Source organism: Polypterus senegalus, chromosome 1 (genome assembly GCF_016835505.1).
Source record: "Polypterus senegalus isolate Bchr_013 chromosome 1, ASM1683550v1, whole genome shotgun sequence".
NCBI classification, from domain to species: domain Eukaryota; kingdom Metazoa; phylum Chordata; class Cladistia; order Polypteriformes; family Polypteridae; genus Polypterus; species Polypterus senegalus.
In genome coordinates, this window is record NC_053154.1 from 187,358,149 (window position 1) to 187,374,871 (window position 16,723).

General features: G+C 36.5%; 1 protein-coding gene across 1 annotated transcript in view; it reads left to right on the forward strand.

Moving 5' to 3' along the window:
* The window catches only part of ftsj3 (FtsJ RNA 2'-O-methyltransferase 3), a 60,791-nt gene that overhangs the window by 25,275 nt on the left and 18,793 nt on the right, over positions 1-16,723 (forward strand). Inside the window, exons 5-11 of the mRNA XM_039764496.1 lie at positions 8,794-8,893; positions 9,003-9,197; positions 10,787-10,902; positions 11,064-11,168; positions 13,195-13,295; positions 13,384-13,470; positions 13,551-13,679. Of these exons, the coding sequence (XP_039620430.1) occupies positions 8,794-8,893; positions 9,003-9,197; positions 10,787-10,902; positions 11,064-11,168; positions 13,195-13,295; positions 13,384-13,470; positions 13,551-13,679 (833 nt within the window). The remainder of the gene's footprint in view (positions 1-8,793; positions 8,894-9,002; positions 9,198-10,786; positions 10,903-11,063; positions 11,169-13,194; positions 13,296-13,383; positions 13,471-13,550; positions 13,680-16,723) is intronic.

Sequence of the window (16,723 nt, forward strand, 5' to 3'; positions counted from 1 at the left end):
AGACTGGTTTAGACTAAATGGGATCTTCTTTATCCTTCACGTTTTCAGCAAAAGTTTGGTCTGTGTGTTTTTATTTACTACTTATTGTTTTAGGCAATATGGATTGAGCAAACTGCCAAATAAGATGGAGACTAATTGCGTGACACCACTTTCTGCCTAACGCAACTAAACGTGCATTGCTAACATTGAAAAGGTTCTTTTTTAAGTGGGGATTTAAAGCATTATAGTAAGAGGAATTTCAGAAATATGATAGTTAATTTCCATCTACAATAATAAGAGCAGCTTAGCATAGCACAGTGGTCAATAATCTTAGGGTTAAGAGTAAATGAGAGCAGGGTGAAATGCAGAACAACATTTTACCATAATGGAGAAGTGGTTTTAACAATCAAATGACAAGCTAACAATTCAAAATTACATTAAAAGTGTTTATGGAAATAATGTTTAAAATCAGATCTACAAAATATTGTGGCATTGTATAGCATATCTAAAGTAAGACAGTGCCAAAACAGTTTGTTTTTTTTTAAGTTTTACAATCGAGTGTTAGCTTTTGCCTTTTAAATTTTGAATTACTGTATATTTAAATAGTGACATAACATAAATCCTGCCTCCTCAGCCATTCCAGTGCATGCAGTATTTTGACTCCTGCCAATAGCTCTTGTCATCCACCCCAGGGTGGTCCTCGCACTAGTGGATCCTTATATTAACCTTCTGTAGCTGGGAATGCCATATGGTCAGACTGGCAGGTAACAAACAGAATTTTAAAGCATTCCAGATTCTAACGTTGACAATAAAAGTTTCCGCAATGCCCTTACAGCAAGTGAAAATATCAAATGCTAGCAATGCTCTTAAATTAGTGGATTCTGTTATTGAATAATAGAATGGTTGGTGCTTTAAATCTTATCACAGATAAGTCAATGTGATACAGGATATGTGTAATTATGCCTAATAGAATAGATAAGGGTTTTAGCTCAACAGAAATTTAGGACAGTGATAGGACTGCAGCCAAGGTTTTAATTTCATGGTAATTACCTTTTAACAGTTAGGGTGGAAAAAAATAAAAAACATGCTATCTTTTCTGATGGATTCAGTTACATAGAGTTTCTGTAAAATTTGATATTTTTTATGTTTAATTCTGCTACAGAAAAAAGACCAGTCATTCATTCTAGGCAACTGTATTCAAACATCTAAATCATAAGCATCTAAGAATACTGCTGTTTGTCACAGGTCAAAAACGTAAAGTCTGAAGTGCTTTAAATTGAACACAAATAGAATACTGTAAAGCTGTACAGGCCTACTTAGATGCAAAGTGGACAAGAAGGGTATCGTTGAAGCCAAAAGCCGAATGACGAGTGGGGGAACTACATTGTTGAGTAGGAGGGGTTTATTGCCTGTTAACATCTGATTGGTGAACTGTCATTTTATAAATCCAAAGAAATGTCTGCTAAGTGTATTGCATCTTCAAACCAAAAAATAAAACAGTAGTTTACTGGGATGTTGCTTGCTCACGCATATCAGAACCACTCAATATTCAAATAGCATGACATAGTTGGAGACATAAACAATACTATTAATGGTTTGGTGAGGTGAGGCAAACAGCAAGCAGTAAAAACAGGAAGGCAAATGTCACTGCTTTCTTTTTAGGCGAGATTGGTTACAGCCTGAAATGAAGAAAGTGAAGGCATGAAATGAACATTAAAGGTTGAGTGTGTGGAATAAGGAATGTCCATGTGATGGCCTGAAAGTGACATTAAAATTGTAGAATGTGAAGTGAAGCATTCACATTAAAAATCCCGAATATAAAATGAAAACTGAAGGACTGGGAAGTGAACTTGGTGCTCTTGAATGCCATGCAGTTGCGGTCGCTGTGCTCCAGGCAGCCACTGTTGATGTTTTAACAGCATGAATTTAAGAATGAAATCTGAGAGCATGCACTTGAAATCATCACTCAAAGTTTATTGCAGCCAGCAATGGGGATTGAAAAAACACTCGGCATGAAGTGAAGTTGACAGCTTGAAATCAACATGCCCTTAGGCTGACTCTTCTTGGTCTTGGTATAGGTCTGGGTTTTGAAAACATGGCTGAACTCTTCTTGTTGTGTATCCTGTCAATTATGTTTAAATTGTCTGTTTTCCCTAATATATGTAGCACTGTGAAAACTTCAGAGTATTTATGACAAACTTTCATTCTGACAGCTTCATGTGTGAAAAACTTGTATTACCCCTTCTACACGTCATTCGGCTCATGGCAGCAGGGGTACAGTCATATGAAAAAGTTTGGGAACCCCTGTCAGCCTGCATAATAATTAACTCTACTTTCAACAAAAAATATAACAATGGTATGTCTTTCATTTTCTAGGATCATCCGAGTACTGGGGTGTTTTCCGAACAAAGATTTTTAGTAAAGCAGTATTTAGTTGTATGAAATTAAATCAAATGTGAAAAACTGGCTGTGCAAAAATTTAGATCCCCTTGTAATTTTGCTGCTTTGAATGTATGTAACTGCTCAATACTGATTACTTGCAACACCAAATTAGTTGGATTAGCTCGTTAAGCCTTGAACTTCATAGACAGGTGTGTGGTCAGTTGCAAGTTGTGCTTTCCTTTGACTCTCCTCTAAGAGTGACAGCATGGGATCCTCAAAGCAACTCTCAGAAGATCTGAAAACAGATTGTTCAGTATCATGGTTTAGGGGAAGGCTACAAAAAGTTATCTCGGAGGTTTAAACTGTTAGTTTCAACTGTAAGGAATGTAATAAAGAAATGGAAGGCCACAGGCACAGTTGCTGTTAAGCCCAGATCTGGCAAGGCAAGAAAAACACAGGAGTGGCATATGCGCAGGATTGTGAGAATGGTTACATACAACCCACAGATCACCTCCAAAGACCTGCAAGAACATCTTGCTGCGGATGGTGTATCTGTACATTGTTCTACAATTCAGTGCAATTCAGCCCTTTCTGCACTCACACCACAGAGTCGCTTGTTGTATGCAAATGCTCATTTAGACAAGCCAGATTCATTTTGGAACAAAGTACTTTGGACTAATTAGACAAAAATTGAGTTATTTGGTCATAACAAAAAGCACTTTCCATGGCGGAAGAAGAATACCGCATTCCAAGAAAAACACCTGCTACCTACTGTCAAATGTGGTGGAGGTTCAATCATGCTGTAGGGCTAGTTCAGGGACTGGGGCCCTTGTTAAAGTCGAGGGTTGGATGAATTCAACCCAATATCAACAAATTCTTCAGGATAATGTTCAAGCATCAGTCGCAAAGTTGAAGTTACACAGGGGTTGGATATTCCAACAAGACAATGACCTAAAACAGTTCGAAATCTACAAAGGCATTCATGCAGATGGAGAAGTACAATCTTCTGGAACGGCCGTCATAGTCCCCTGACTTGAATATCATCGAAAATCTTTGGGGTGATTTAAAGCAGGATGTCCATGCTTGGCAGCCATCAAATTTAACTGAACTGGAGAGATTTTGTATGGAAGAATGGTCAAAAATACCAGACACTCATCAAAGGCTATAGGAGGCATCTACAGGCTGTTATATTTGCAAAAGGAGGCTCAACTAAGTATTAATGTCATATTTCTGTTGAGGTGCCCACATTTATGCACGTCTAATTTTGTTATGATGCATATTGCATATTTTCTGTTAATCCAATAAACTTAATGTCACTGCTGAAATACTACTGTTTCCATAAGGCATGTTATATATTAAAAAGAAGTTGGTACTTTGAAAGCTCAGCCAATGATAAACAAAAATCCAAAGAATTAAGAGGGGTTCCCAAACTTTTTCATATGACTATATATACTTGAAAGTGGAAAGTGTCACTGTATATTTTTAAGTGTATAAAAATATTTGACCTGTAAAATGCATAGAAAATAGAATTCTGTAAAACTGAATGTTTTGGCTACTAGGGTAAATGGTATTCACATCCTTTTAAAACTAATGGTAAGGTTCTACAGTATTGCAAGTGACTGCAATATTATGTTTGCGGCATTTTTTATTTTAATAGGGCTAGAAGCTATATAAATATTTGAAAAGAGAGATTAAAAATGCGTGGTAATTTTTATATTTGAATACAGTGCCGCCTCAGCTCCTTGGGGCTGTGCTTAATATCCAAACAGGTCAAATGGGGAAGTATTTTTTATAGGTACACCAGTTTCTTCACATATCCAACAACCTATTAGGGGACAGTTATATAAACATCAGCTGAACTGAATTTTATGCAAACATGTCTTTCAGCTATAGTTTACTTGCTAATTAAATAGTGTGCTAGGCTCTTACGTTTAAGGACACTAATAAAGCATAAATAGAAATATCCTCTGAATGTAGAGAGATTAGATTCCAGCTGAAAGATTAACATAAATACTTTTTCATTTATCACTTTAGTCTCTCTGCCGAGTTCATTGCAGGGCTTGTGTGGAACATGATCCTTTTCTACTAGCTAGGCTATACAATACATGAATCCACCAAAGCTGGAATGTGACTGTCACAAGGCATACTTAACTAAACACAGTTACAACCTTTTAGAAAAGGGGTAATTTAGAAGTGGCACTTAGCCAAATTACATGTCTTCAAACTATAAAGGAAACTGTACTTTCTATGAAGATTGCTACTGAAATGAGTGGGCTTTTTTTTAGCAATTCTAATTTCAGCCTCTAGCACACACACAGACAAAAAGAAAATAACAAGCAAGTATCTGTTTTACAGCTATTAAAATATAACATCCAGCTGAGCTTTGGGTGTAACTTGAGTAGTCACATGCTAGCAGAAGGCTAACTGGCTTATTTGTGTAAAAACTGACTTACGGGCTGTTTATGGATGGATCAATCGGGACAAAGAAAGTTGTGCTCATCCTACACAAGTTTTCCAAAGGTCCTAAAATCTGTATCATTGGGTAATGTTCTTCCAAATGACAAGTTTGTTTTTCTAATTACAATTAGTTCCTATAGGCTGTCATCTGCAGTGACATGCTTGTTTAAGTTAACTCTGTTTGTTTAAAAGGAAAACTTATTCTTGCTTTTCTGCATATTCTGTAGTCTGCTGTTGGTGTTGATTTGCATTGTTTCAATAAAACATTTTAGTGTTTAAATAATATTTTCAAATTTTTTAAAACATTTGTTTAAATAAAATTAACTGCAATAACGCCTTTTAAAACTGTTGCATCCCCCGTCAATTACAATGCTGGTGTAACAAGTGTTTTTTTTTTTTTTAAGCTATCCTAATAGTGTAAACAACCTACTGACACACTGCTAAAAGCTTGGTTTTGACACAATCTTTATTAGCTAGCCGCGTTACTTTTATTCTGAACTTTTAACTGTAATCCAGGTTCTTTACTAATACAGTAATCCCTCCTCGATTGCTGAGGTTGCGATCCAGAACCCCCCGCTATAGGTGAAAATCTGCGAAGTAGAAACCATATGTTTGTATGGTTATTTTTATATATTTTAAGCTTTTAGAAACTCTCCAACACTGTTTATAAATATTCTCCGCACAGTTATACAGTAAACCCTCGTTTATAGCGGTTAATCCGCTCCAGACAGATAAATGAATTTCCACGAAGTAGGATTCTTTATTTATAAATGTAATATTTTCGCAGTTAGAGCTTTGAAAACCTGTTTATGAGCTTCTAAATATGTTTTTTAACATTATTAGAGCCCTCTAGACATGAAATAACACCCTTTAATCAAAAGTTTAAACTGTGCTCCATGACAAGACAGAGATGACAGTTCTTTCTCACAATTAAAAGAATGCAAACATTTCTTCCTCTTCAAGGTGCGCGTCAGGAGCGGAGAATGTCAGAGAGAGACTCGAGTAAAGTAAACAATCAAAAATCAATAGGGCTGTTGCGCTTGATAAAGCGGCGCAATGAAGGGATCAATGTGAAGGTAGCCTTTCAACATTTTTTAGAGGAGCGTCCATATCTTCTAAGCAAACAGCCCCTCTGCTCACACCCACTCCGTCAGGAGCAGATAATGGGGCCAATCATACGCCTCCCTGATGGTATTGCATGATGGATAAGAATCTGCCTGTATTTCTCAGAGAAAGTGAGAGAGATAGAGAAAAGCAAACAATGAAAAAATCAATACGGGATGTTAAGCACCGCGCGGGATATCATTGAGGAGTTTTATTTAATATGTAATACGTGCTCTGATTGGGTAGCTTCTCAGCCATCCACCAATAGCGTCCCTTGTATGAAATCAACTGGGCAAACAAACTGAGGAAGCACGTAACATAAATTGAAAGACCCATTGTCCGCAGAAATCCGCGAACCAGCGAAAAATCCGTGATATATATTTAGATATGCTTACATTTAAAATCCGCAATGGAGTGAAGCCGCGAAAGTCGAAGAGCGATATAGCGAGGGATCACTGTACATTTTTTTCTCTCCATTTTGACTTCATTTACAGTATATGTTTTGTTTTTCCACCCCTTTCACAAATTACCTTAAAGTTATGAAGAAGTTATATTATTGAACTTTACAACTTATTTTCAACTATACAAAACATATTATGGTAGTGATAGTTTATACTACGTATCACTATTCATTGCTAAAAATTCAGGAATTCACTACAAGGGTATTTCAAGGAACAAATCTGATGATTTTTTGTTCATGTGATTCTAGTATTGCTCTTCAAATTACAAAACATTTTTCTTATAATTGAATTTGTTACCAGAAAGATGGCAAACCCACTTTTTAAAATGTAGTTTTTTGTTTCTTTCCCAAGAATTATTTCCCACCTCCCATTTTATTTGTGTGCTTGGAATAGATATATATCTATTACAAGAAAGCAAAAGAGTCAAAAGACCTATTGGGCTGTGAAGTATGCCTTATTTTCTGTGTTTTGGCAGGATGATTATGCTTATGCTGTGGCAAATGAAAAGGGGACAGCTATTTTATATGCTGCATATGTACAGTATGCATACAAATGTACATTTTTACATACTGTGTGTATATACAGTGTGTGTGTTTGTGTGTTTATATATATATATATAATGTGTGTGTGTATACATTTAAACATAGCAAATTGAATGTTTTGTTACCATTTGACTGTTTGAACTCACTGTATGTGCTGCTTGCTTAAGTTACTTTATGCTGTTTAAAATGGAGCTTTTTCAATTCCATAACACATTGCCACTTTTGACTACATTCTCTGTCCAGTATTAGGTCTGACTTGTCACCCCAGGTTTCTCATTCACTCTTTTTGGATATCCAAAAACAATGTAGCCTCTAACAATTAGTGCAAACCAGTCCAACATTTGCTATTTGAATGTAGTTCAAACATATTTAAAACAATGTATTATATGAAGGCAAAAGCTGACATTCAATTGTGTTTTAGCCAGACTAATTTTCTCCAGACATGCTATGTAAAGCTTCAGTATTTTACAGATCAGTTTTTGCAATTAATTTACACAGTTAGCCATTTCATAACTTTGAATGGCTTGCTTGTTTTCTTCATTATCTTCATTATTATTCTTCATTATCATAGAATCTATCATTCATGTATGTAACATTCTCAAAATCAGACCTTTTCTGACTGAGTATGCACAACAACCTCTGTTCAAGGCTTTGGTTTTGTAATGTCTAAATTACTGCAACCCACTACTTGCAGGTGGCTTACATGTGCCATCAAGCCACTGGAATCAAAATACAGTGGCCTGTCTTGTATTCTACCAGCCAAGATGGGCACATATTACTCCTTTCTAAAGTTATTTTGACTCCCTATAGCAGCACACATTTAAGTTCAAATCCTTAATGTCTGCCTGTAGATTAGTCATTGGGTCAGTACTTGAATGTTTTTTGCTCTGTGGATATCTCTTATATTGTTAATTAATATTTTTTTGTTATGCTAGCTTTATCTCTCTTCACTTGTCATCATCAACTTTTTTAACTAGTCCTGCCTGAACAGTACCTAGACTAATGTTACTCAATTATGATGACCTCCTTTGTAGGTTGCTTTGGGTAAAAGTATCTGCTAATCGAGTAAATGTAAATATAAATGTGACATAAGATAACATAACTGTCTATGTGTGAACGTGGTATAATGGCAAAGCTGGTGCTCATGCAGCTTCACTTAGCCTTTAGTGCTTGTCAGTCTGCAACAGTAGCGTGACGCAAAAAAATTAAACTCATTCTGCCTTTTTGGTATGATTTCATTTGGTCTCATGTTATTCTCTGTACTGAGCTAAGTTATGTATGTAATGATATTTATAATGATACTGGAAAATTGGCATCCCTTATTCATTCAATACTTACAATTCAATACAGTTTTATGTTCCAGTACGGGAGGATTATGTGTTACAAGGGACGGTGGAAAACCTTCTGGTGTGTGTGGATGAAGTTCATTATCAAGCAACAACATATGAGACGATCAGATGCTGGAGACCCACTACTACTATAAATAGACTTGGATTCATTTGCCACTGCTTCATTAACAATGTTTAAAGCTTGGTCAAATTAACTGGAATAAATTAACGCCTTTAGGGGCTGTGTTAAAAAATTTAATGGCAGAAATTAACATGTTAATCGCACATGATTACGGCAAATAATCAGCAGCTCTACTTATATCCAAAATTAATTTCAGTCAAAGATGAAGACTGTTACATCCATGATGAACTTAATTTTAACATATATTTTGAAAAGTAATGGCTATGTATTATATTAAAAGTTATGCCTACTTGTCTAATTAAGAAAAAATGTATTCCGAAACAGTAGTCTTTTTCTTTAGAAGCCCTGTTATTTTGAATTATTCAAAAGAGTTGAGACTGAGAAAAATTTTTTTTAAGGCTTTAATGAAAGAGTTGAAGACTTGGAAAGTTGATGTTGTTCTGAACGATGGAGCTCCCAATGTTGGAGCAAGCTGGCAGCATGATGCTTATTCACAAGGTAAGAGGATTACTTCTTTATACTGTTTTCGTCAAGTACCTATCAACCAGGTGTTATTCAATTGTAAACATATGAAAACTGTCCGACTGTCTTTCTTTCACACACGCAGCTCATCTTTCCCTCATGGCTTTGAAGTTATCCTGTGAGTTTCTCTCTAAAGGTGGCTGGTTCATTACAAAGGTTTTTCGTTCGAAAGACTACCAGCCTTTGTTTTGGATCTTTCAACAGTTTTTTAAGAAGGTTCAGGCCACCAAGCCACAAGCCTCCAGAAATGAATCTGCAGAGATCTTCGTTGTCTGTCAAGGTAACTTGCGTCTCCTGAATTTCTTACATGTCTAGTCTAATATATTATTCATGTGTGTTGCATCTCCATTTAATTAGTATTTTGAGCTATATTTTGCCAACATAAATGGCTTGATATACCAGTATAATGTACAAAAATCAAGACTTTGTAAACATTTATTAGGTATAAGCAAAAACTTAAAAATCAGACAAATGTAAGTAATCCCCCCCCACCCCCCACCTCAAGTCAGGTGCAGGTGATAACATTTACTTCAAAACTGACTTTTTTTAATGGTATCAATTCTACAGCATACATTACGAATGTTCTTCCGGTTCGTGCTGGCTTTTGACAGTTAAGCCTCCTTGACTATCAATTGGCATGACTGGATTTGCAGCCCCGTTTCCGCCAACTTGATAAGATGGTAAATTCAGTGCCATCAAAGTCTTCATCAGCATGCTTAATTTACAGTGAGGGCAGCCGGAGTGGCTTCTGGGAATATTTTGGCTTTGTTGCAAATGGGGATGGGAAACCACAGGTAAATGCAATTCCGTATGCAAGATTTGCTAACACACAATACCAACTAAAGAGGGTGATCCTTTTTTAATCTCAGTAAGACTTGTTTTTGATTTTTTTATAATTTTTTTGAAGTGTAGCTGTGATATCTTTCACTTGGATGTTAAAGGTTGCACCGAGTAAGTAAAACTGGGAAGAAATATTTTTTGCGTATGTTTTCATTTTTGGCTGTAAAGCAAAAAAAAAGGGAATATTTCGAAGGGAATGATTCTTTTCTATACCTGCTGCATACGTAACCTTCACATTAAGGTGGAGCACACACCACAATGTGAAATTAATAACAGGGCACTTAACGATTTGGACGGGTGTAGAATGCAGCCCAACAGACAATTATGACAGGACAGAGAGAGAGACAAGGAAGCACAATGAAGTAAAGCGATATTATAGAAGCACAATATTTTTGTTTTTTTTATTGATTGACCTGAGTTTGTTTACAAATGTTCTTTGGTACTAGATGATCTCTGATTTGCTGTGGACTGTTTATAAAATCAGTTTTCTCACCAATGAACATAGAGCTAAACACTTTTTTTTTTTTTTTTTTTTAACATTGATTTTATCTAATGACAAGACAATTGTCGCCATTTCTGAAGATTGTTACTTACAGCTGTAATAAGCGGATTAACATGACACAGGGCATTTCACTCCAGTTCCTGAAATATTTTTTCTTTTTTCTATGGTGTGAACACGCTATCAGAGTCCTGCATGTGCTAGTAGTTTTGAAATTGCATAAATCACGCAAGAATCTTGTTTTTTTTTTTCATGATTTTTTTTTTCTTTTCACAGTCCCTTCAAGAAGTTTGATGGCAATGCACACTTATTTGTCACTGTCATATGTGTTTTACTATGGAAAGGAATACTTTTGTAAACAATGCCAGTGTGGGCGAAGATTGTTTTTATATAAAAATAAAAACATAATAGTATAAATGTAGCCTAAGTCTAAATTTATGGAGTCCCTGATTAGCTACCACTTTCTGTAGATCAACACCAAGAAATAGTTTAAACATTAATTCTGCTCATTGTGTTTGCTTATTCTATAGGTTACCTTGCTCCAGATAAAATTGACAGTAAGTTTTTCGATCCCAAGCATGCCTTCAAGGAAGTGGAAGTACAGGTGAAGACTGTCAGGGAATTAGTACCTGTCCGCAAACCAAAGGTGAGTATTTGATCTACATGTTGCTTGTGTGAATTGTGCAGAGAATATTTGTTGGGCCTCACACTTGTTGTAATGACTGCTAGATGTTGCTTTAGCTACAGAACTGAAAAAACACAGCCTTGTCTTGCTGTGGGTTTCACTCTACTATTCTAATTTTTCAGGCAGAGGGCTATGCTGATGGTGACTTCACGCTTTATCATCGTTTCACTGTTACAGAGTTTATCAAATCGGAAAATGCAGTTGAGTTTTTAGCCAAAGCAAGCGAGGTGAGTGGCAGGCTAATGTGGAATACAAAATTGGATGGAGGGTGGGGTTCTAAGAATGAGAAAATCTAAAAGACCTTTGAATTATGGTTTGACTTATCAGTTCCTACACATACATTTTCAATTAACTATATGAGTCTAATAAACATCTCTGATGCAGTGACACACCTCTTCCCTTAGACCTGTTTTGTGACAACAGCACAGCCAACATTATGCATAAATGGGGTGTTGAGTTGCATTGCCTAGCACCCAGGCTATGAACTGTGGACCACAGCAAATGCTCAAAAAATTGGCTATGCGAAGTGCAGTAATTGTGGCGATATCATTTTTTTTATGGGTGGCTGTAAAAAAAACATGTCAAAACAATGCTACAACACACTATTAATTTAAAAGAAGGTACTGTCTTGTAGCCTCATAGCCTAGGTGACCTCAGCTAGCGCTAATACACAACACTCAGGAAACGTTACATAATGTAACTGGTACGGATGGGATGATTACCTGTTTTTACAATTAACAGCAGTTAAATTCCCATTTGTTACTACACTGCTTCAAACTTTAATAATCATGCTTACTGTGTTTTTCTGAAACGCTTAAAAGGTAATCATGCATTCACATCACAGTAAATTAAGGAGCTTTTTCTGTACATGCATATGTTACCCATGTGTCTGCAGTGCACTTTATTTCAGTTGGTGATCCATCCAGTATATTTTGTTTATTTGAATTGCTAGTACAAGTCTTGAAACCGGCTACGTTTATGTATAGCCTTATGAACTAACCAAGAGTTAATCTTCAGTTAAAACATTCACATACATTTGAATAGATTTATACAACAAGAGAAAGTGGGGCACATATTAAGTAACTTTTCATGAGGGCTTAAAATTTTGTAAAGAATTGTGGATTTTCCGCAAATTTTGATTTTTAATACACTACTTTCACGCACATATTTATTTGGTTTCTCTTGCTTGTTACAAAAATATTCAACTTTTTTTTTATCTGTATTTTATCATTGTTTTTTATTTATTAATTAGGAATTACTCTTTTTCCCCATTTGTTATGCTTCATTAAGTTTGAATGCATGTGTAGTATGCCAGTATGTGTAAGTTTCTCTGTGGCATTCATCTATCAGATGAAAGCTGCGCAAACACGATGCAGGAGTCAAAGAACCTGGCTGTTGCACGATGCCCTGAGTTTATTAAACTGTACCTTAAAAGAAACTCAAATGAACTTTCTTAAAGCTAAGGCTAAAAACAGGCTGAAATGTATTCTTACGCTAAAAACAATACAAACATTCAGGAAATTGACTTGGAGTGTTTAGTTAATTCACACATTGTTTCGCTCCTTTTTATTTGACAAACTAACTGCTGCAAGTGGTTGCGTTATGGCACTTAAAGACTCTGTGCTTCTTTAAAATGTCTGTATTGGACTGGTTGTCTTTAAACCTGAATCTGAAAACTAAAATCTGTGACACACATACAAAAGAATAAACTGTGCTCAAAGGAAAGTCAAAAAAATTGGCTGTAGCATTGGTGAAACAATTACATGTCCTTTACAATCTGAGCTGGCCTTTTCATACTGTAGGTTCCCTCTTCCCATAGTGAGATGGTTTGTATCCACTGCTGGAAACATATGCCTGAGTGTCGCACTTACTGACAGAAAAGGCCGCTGTGCTAATTTTTCTTCTTTTATTGTTACACACACACTCACACTTTTTCCTTTGTGTATTTGTGATATTTAGGTTGAAGAATTTGTTTTTTATTTTTTATCTTGAAATTCTGTATTGCTTGTTTCACTTTGTTGTAAAACTTTTAAGTTGGACTTTTTAAAGACAGTAAAGACAGCTTTTTCTTGTTGGAACATTTTGACCATTTTTTAACCATATTAGAATTGGAACATAGAATCCATAAGAACCACAAATAATAAGCAGAATCCGATTCGGAATTGATCAAATCTTAATGATACCCAAAGCTATTGAAGGGCTAAACTGTGGCATCTTTGTCCCTTTTTTAATGATTTACTGGTTGTGTCCTAGATCACATTAGATGATGAGCAATTGGAGAACCACCCTGCCACCACGCAGGAGGTGAAGGAGTGCTGTCGTGATATCAAGGTCCTCGGTCGTAAAGAACTTAGGTAGTTGAACTAAAACATGTTTTGTTTGTTCCCCCATTTAAATAGTCTTTCACAGATTTAAATTATACCTCTCACTGTCTCTCTTCAGAGCTCTTTTAAGTTGGCGGACAAAACTGCGCAAGTTCATTGCAAAGCGGGTTAAGGAAAAAGCAAATGAAATGGAAAATGAAATCCGGTAGGGTTGACTACTTGTGTTGTCAGGTATGTGTATTTGCCATTAGCATGAAGTGTTGACCATTATCTGTTTATCTGCAGACTGAGCTCTAGTGAAGCAGAAAGTGAAAGTGAGGGAGACAAGAAGCAAGCAATACCAGATGACGATGACGAGGAAATGGAGAGGAAGCTGGCAGAACTGAAGGCAGAAGAAGTTGCAGAGTTGCGCCGGTAACAACTTATTTTCTTGTACATTGTGAACTCATAAGTTAATCCTGTGAGACTTCAGATTTTTAAGGATTTGATTTTACTCTGGCGTTTGGCAATGTTAGTTTGTAAAGAAGTACTTTATTTTTTTAGGGGTTGTGTCTGTCCTGGCTAAGTTTTGTTTTGCACCTAGGACTGTGAGGAGAGGCATTGTCTTTCTTGCCATGCCAGACTGGATGAGCGGGTTATTAAATTGAGTTTTAGAGTTTTTACTGTTTGAATAATATAAACGAGGTTCATATGGGTCCAGGAAAATTAGGAAAGTCAGGAAAAATGAATAAGCCAAAATCCAGTACTATTACTACTGAATAAAATTAGATGATGCTTAAAAATTATGGAAAATATTGAAGTGAATTCCAGTAATCACTTATCGTGAGATAAAATAGCTAATGTTTCACCAGCAACATTAGCTTAAAGTGGTAAGTAGTTAGCAAGGTAAATCACATTGTGTATTAGGCGTGTCCCTGTGATTTATTGAGTAGTCAGAATGCCAGGAAAGTGTGCATTTAACTTGAAATTGGTGGAAAATGCCAACTGCAACGATTGGCTTTAACAAGACAAATCAGATAATCGTATGGCTATGTACTGTTACTGTATGTAGAAGTTTGACATTAGGATTATGTGAGTCTGTATTGAAAAGCCATGCGAGAGGAAGTGAGCATTTTGAACTGAAGAGCAACGAGTGATTCTGTTCAGAATTTTTTTTGGACCCACAGTGGTGATCAAAGTTAGAGAATATTTTTTTCTGAACTATTGTTAATCTTCATTGCTCAAATTTCAAAGGAATTTTAGCTGAGGGCATATCATTTATCTACTAGCATGTTTTACAAGATAAGCCACAAAAACCTTTATTTTGTGGGAAATGCAGTGATCAAAATGAGAGAACAGTAACTGTTGTAGCAGAAAAGAAGGTTACAATTAAAATGTTTGGGGTGTTACGGCTTTCAATAATTAGTAGGAAGTGTAGAGGCCCTCACTTGTTTCATGCACTGCTGTGGTTTGATCTTGGTCCACTCTTCTTCCGGTCACTTCCACAATTAGGTAACTATTGAGGGTTTCTTAGCCGTAACTTTGTCACCAAGAACATTCAGAGATTCTCAATTGGGTTTAGATACGGACTCTGAGGTTGAAACTTCATTATTTCAGTTTTAGTTTCAAGATATTGCTTTACCCATTTTGCATTGTGACAGGGGCCATTGTCTTGCATGACAATTGTGCGCTGATTGAAAGATGCTTGCAGAGAATGAACCACATGCTGCTGAAGGAGGTTCTGATAAACATTTGCAGTCACCCTGCCTTGTAGCTGTGTAAGAGGCCCGACATCTGCTGCAGAAAATATATCCCTTAAACCATGACGCTTTCTCCTCCAAATTGAACCAGAAGTGATTAAAAAAAAAAAAATCAGTTAAGTCTTTCCTCTGTTTGATGTGAATTGTAGTGGTTTTCACCGGACCCAAATAAATTAAACTTGTTCTCATCACTAAAGTGAGCTCTGGACCAGTTCTCCTCTGTCCATACAACATGCTCCTCAGCAAAGATTAGTCTAGCCTTTTGATTCTTTCTGTTGATGAGAGGCTTCATCACTGCAGAGTGGGTTTTTCCAAATTGTCTTAAACAGTTAGACATTGTATGCCGAGACAGATCCGTACCCAGTTCAGTGCTAAACTGGGAAGCAATTCCTGCTGCAGTGTTGAACCAATTCCCAATTGTGAGTCTCCGCATTTTTCTGTCCTCTCGTGCATTGTCTTACATGGCCGGCCAGCATTTTTAGAGGACTCCAATGAATTAATGTCATTGTAAAACTGCAGTATTCTAGAAATCACAGACTTGGAATGGCCTACTTCTCTTGCAGTGGCTTAAAGGGTTATTTCTTTGGCCTTCATCAGAACAGCCTGCTGTCACAGGGCTTCAGTCACCTTAGAGCAGCTTGCCACCTTGCAAAGTAATTAGGAGTGCTGCCAGATTTATACGGCTTGTCAGATAATTAAGGAAATTAGCTCCAGGTGCAAGATTAATACCAATAACTGGGAATAGCACTGTTGCTGAACTAAGATTTATGTTATTATGGATATCACATGCAATTTATTTTAACTCCCTACTTTTCCTTATCCCTTTGGACCTTTAAGTCTAATTCACATACAATGCAATCAAAAGCAGTACTTCTCTTACTGCTCACTACACTTTCTCCCGACAATTTAAGCTTAGCTTAGGTCTCGCCAATGTACCACTTTAGTAGATTCTCTCAGCCACAGGTGTCCATGGACTACAACCCCTATTTAGTGGCTGGTCCCGCATAAGCTAACATTAGAGCAAGTGTCTCAGTATGAAGCTGCATCCCATCCTTGTCTCCAGCAGGTGGAGCTTGCTCCCTGGGATTGTTCTTTATTGAAATTCAGGATATAATTGAACATGTATATATACCCTTTCAGTAACCATTGCGGAAATAATCAGACAAGAGAAATATGTTGCAAAAAAAATGTACGTGTGTGTATACTGTATATGTATATATTTGACTTGCTTTAAAATGAAGCTTTCACTCCCAGTGTGTAATCTTGTACAATCATTTCTACATATGTATCCAGGTGAAAGAGACACCATTTGAGCAGTGCAATCATTATCTAGTTCTTCAGTGAGGAATGCTGATGAATGTACACCCAGTTGGTTAGAGTGCATGGCTTTTCTTCTTCCAGACAGCTTCTAGCTTTTAGGTGGTCTTGCACCATTATTAATACCCACACATTTTGCATATTCAGTGAGCTTTTCATGAAACTTGCCAGGTATGGAAAACTAACATCTGAACTATGTTATTTATGGACTGTGCTTTTCTATGAACTAAATAGCACCTTTTTCTGTGTGTATGTGTGTAATGTGCACCTGCTCAAATTACTCATGGCCTCTGCCTGAAAGGGATGGATCAGGCCTGATTTAATCGACCATAATCCCTGCCTGAAAGAACCATCCTTTCATCAGCTGCGTCTACAGTGCTTAACAATTAGACTCTCAAATCA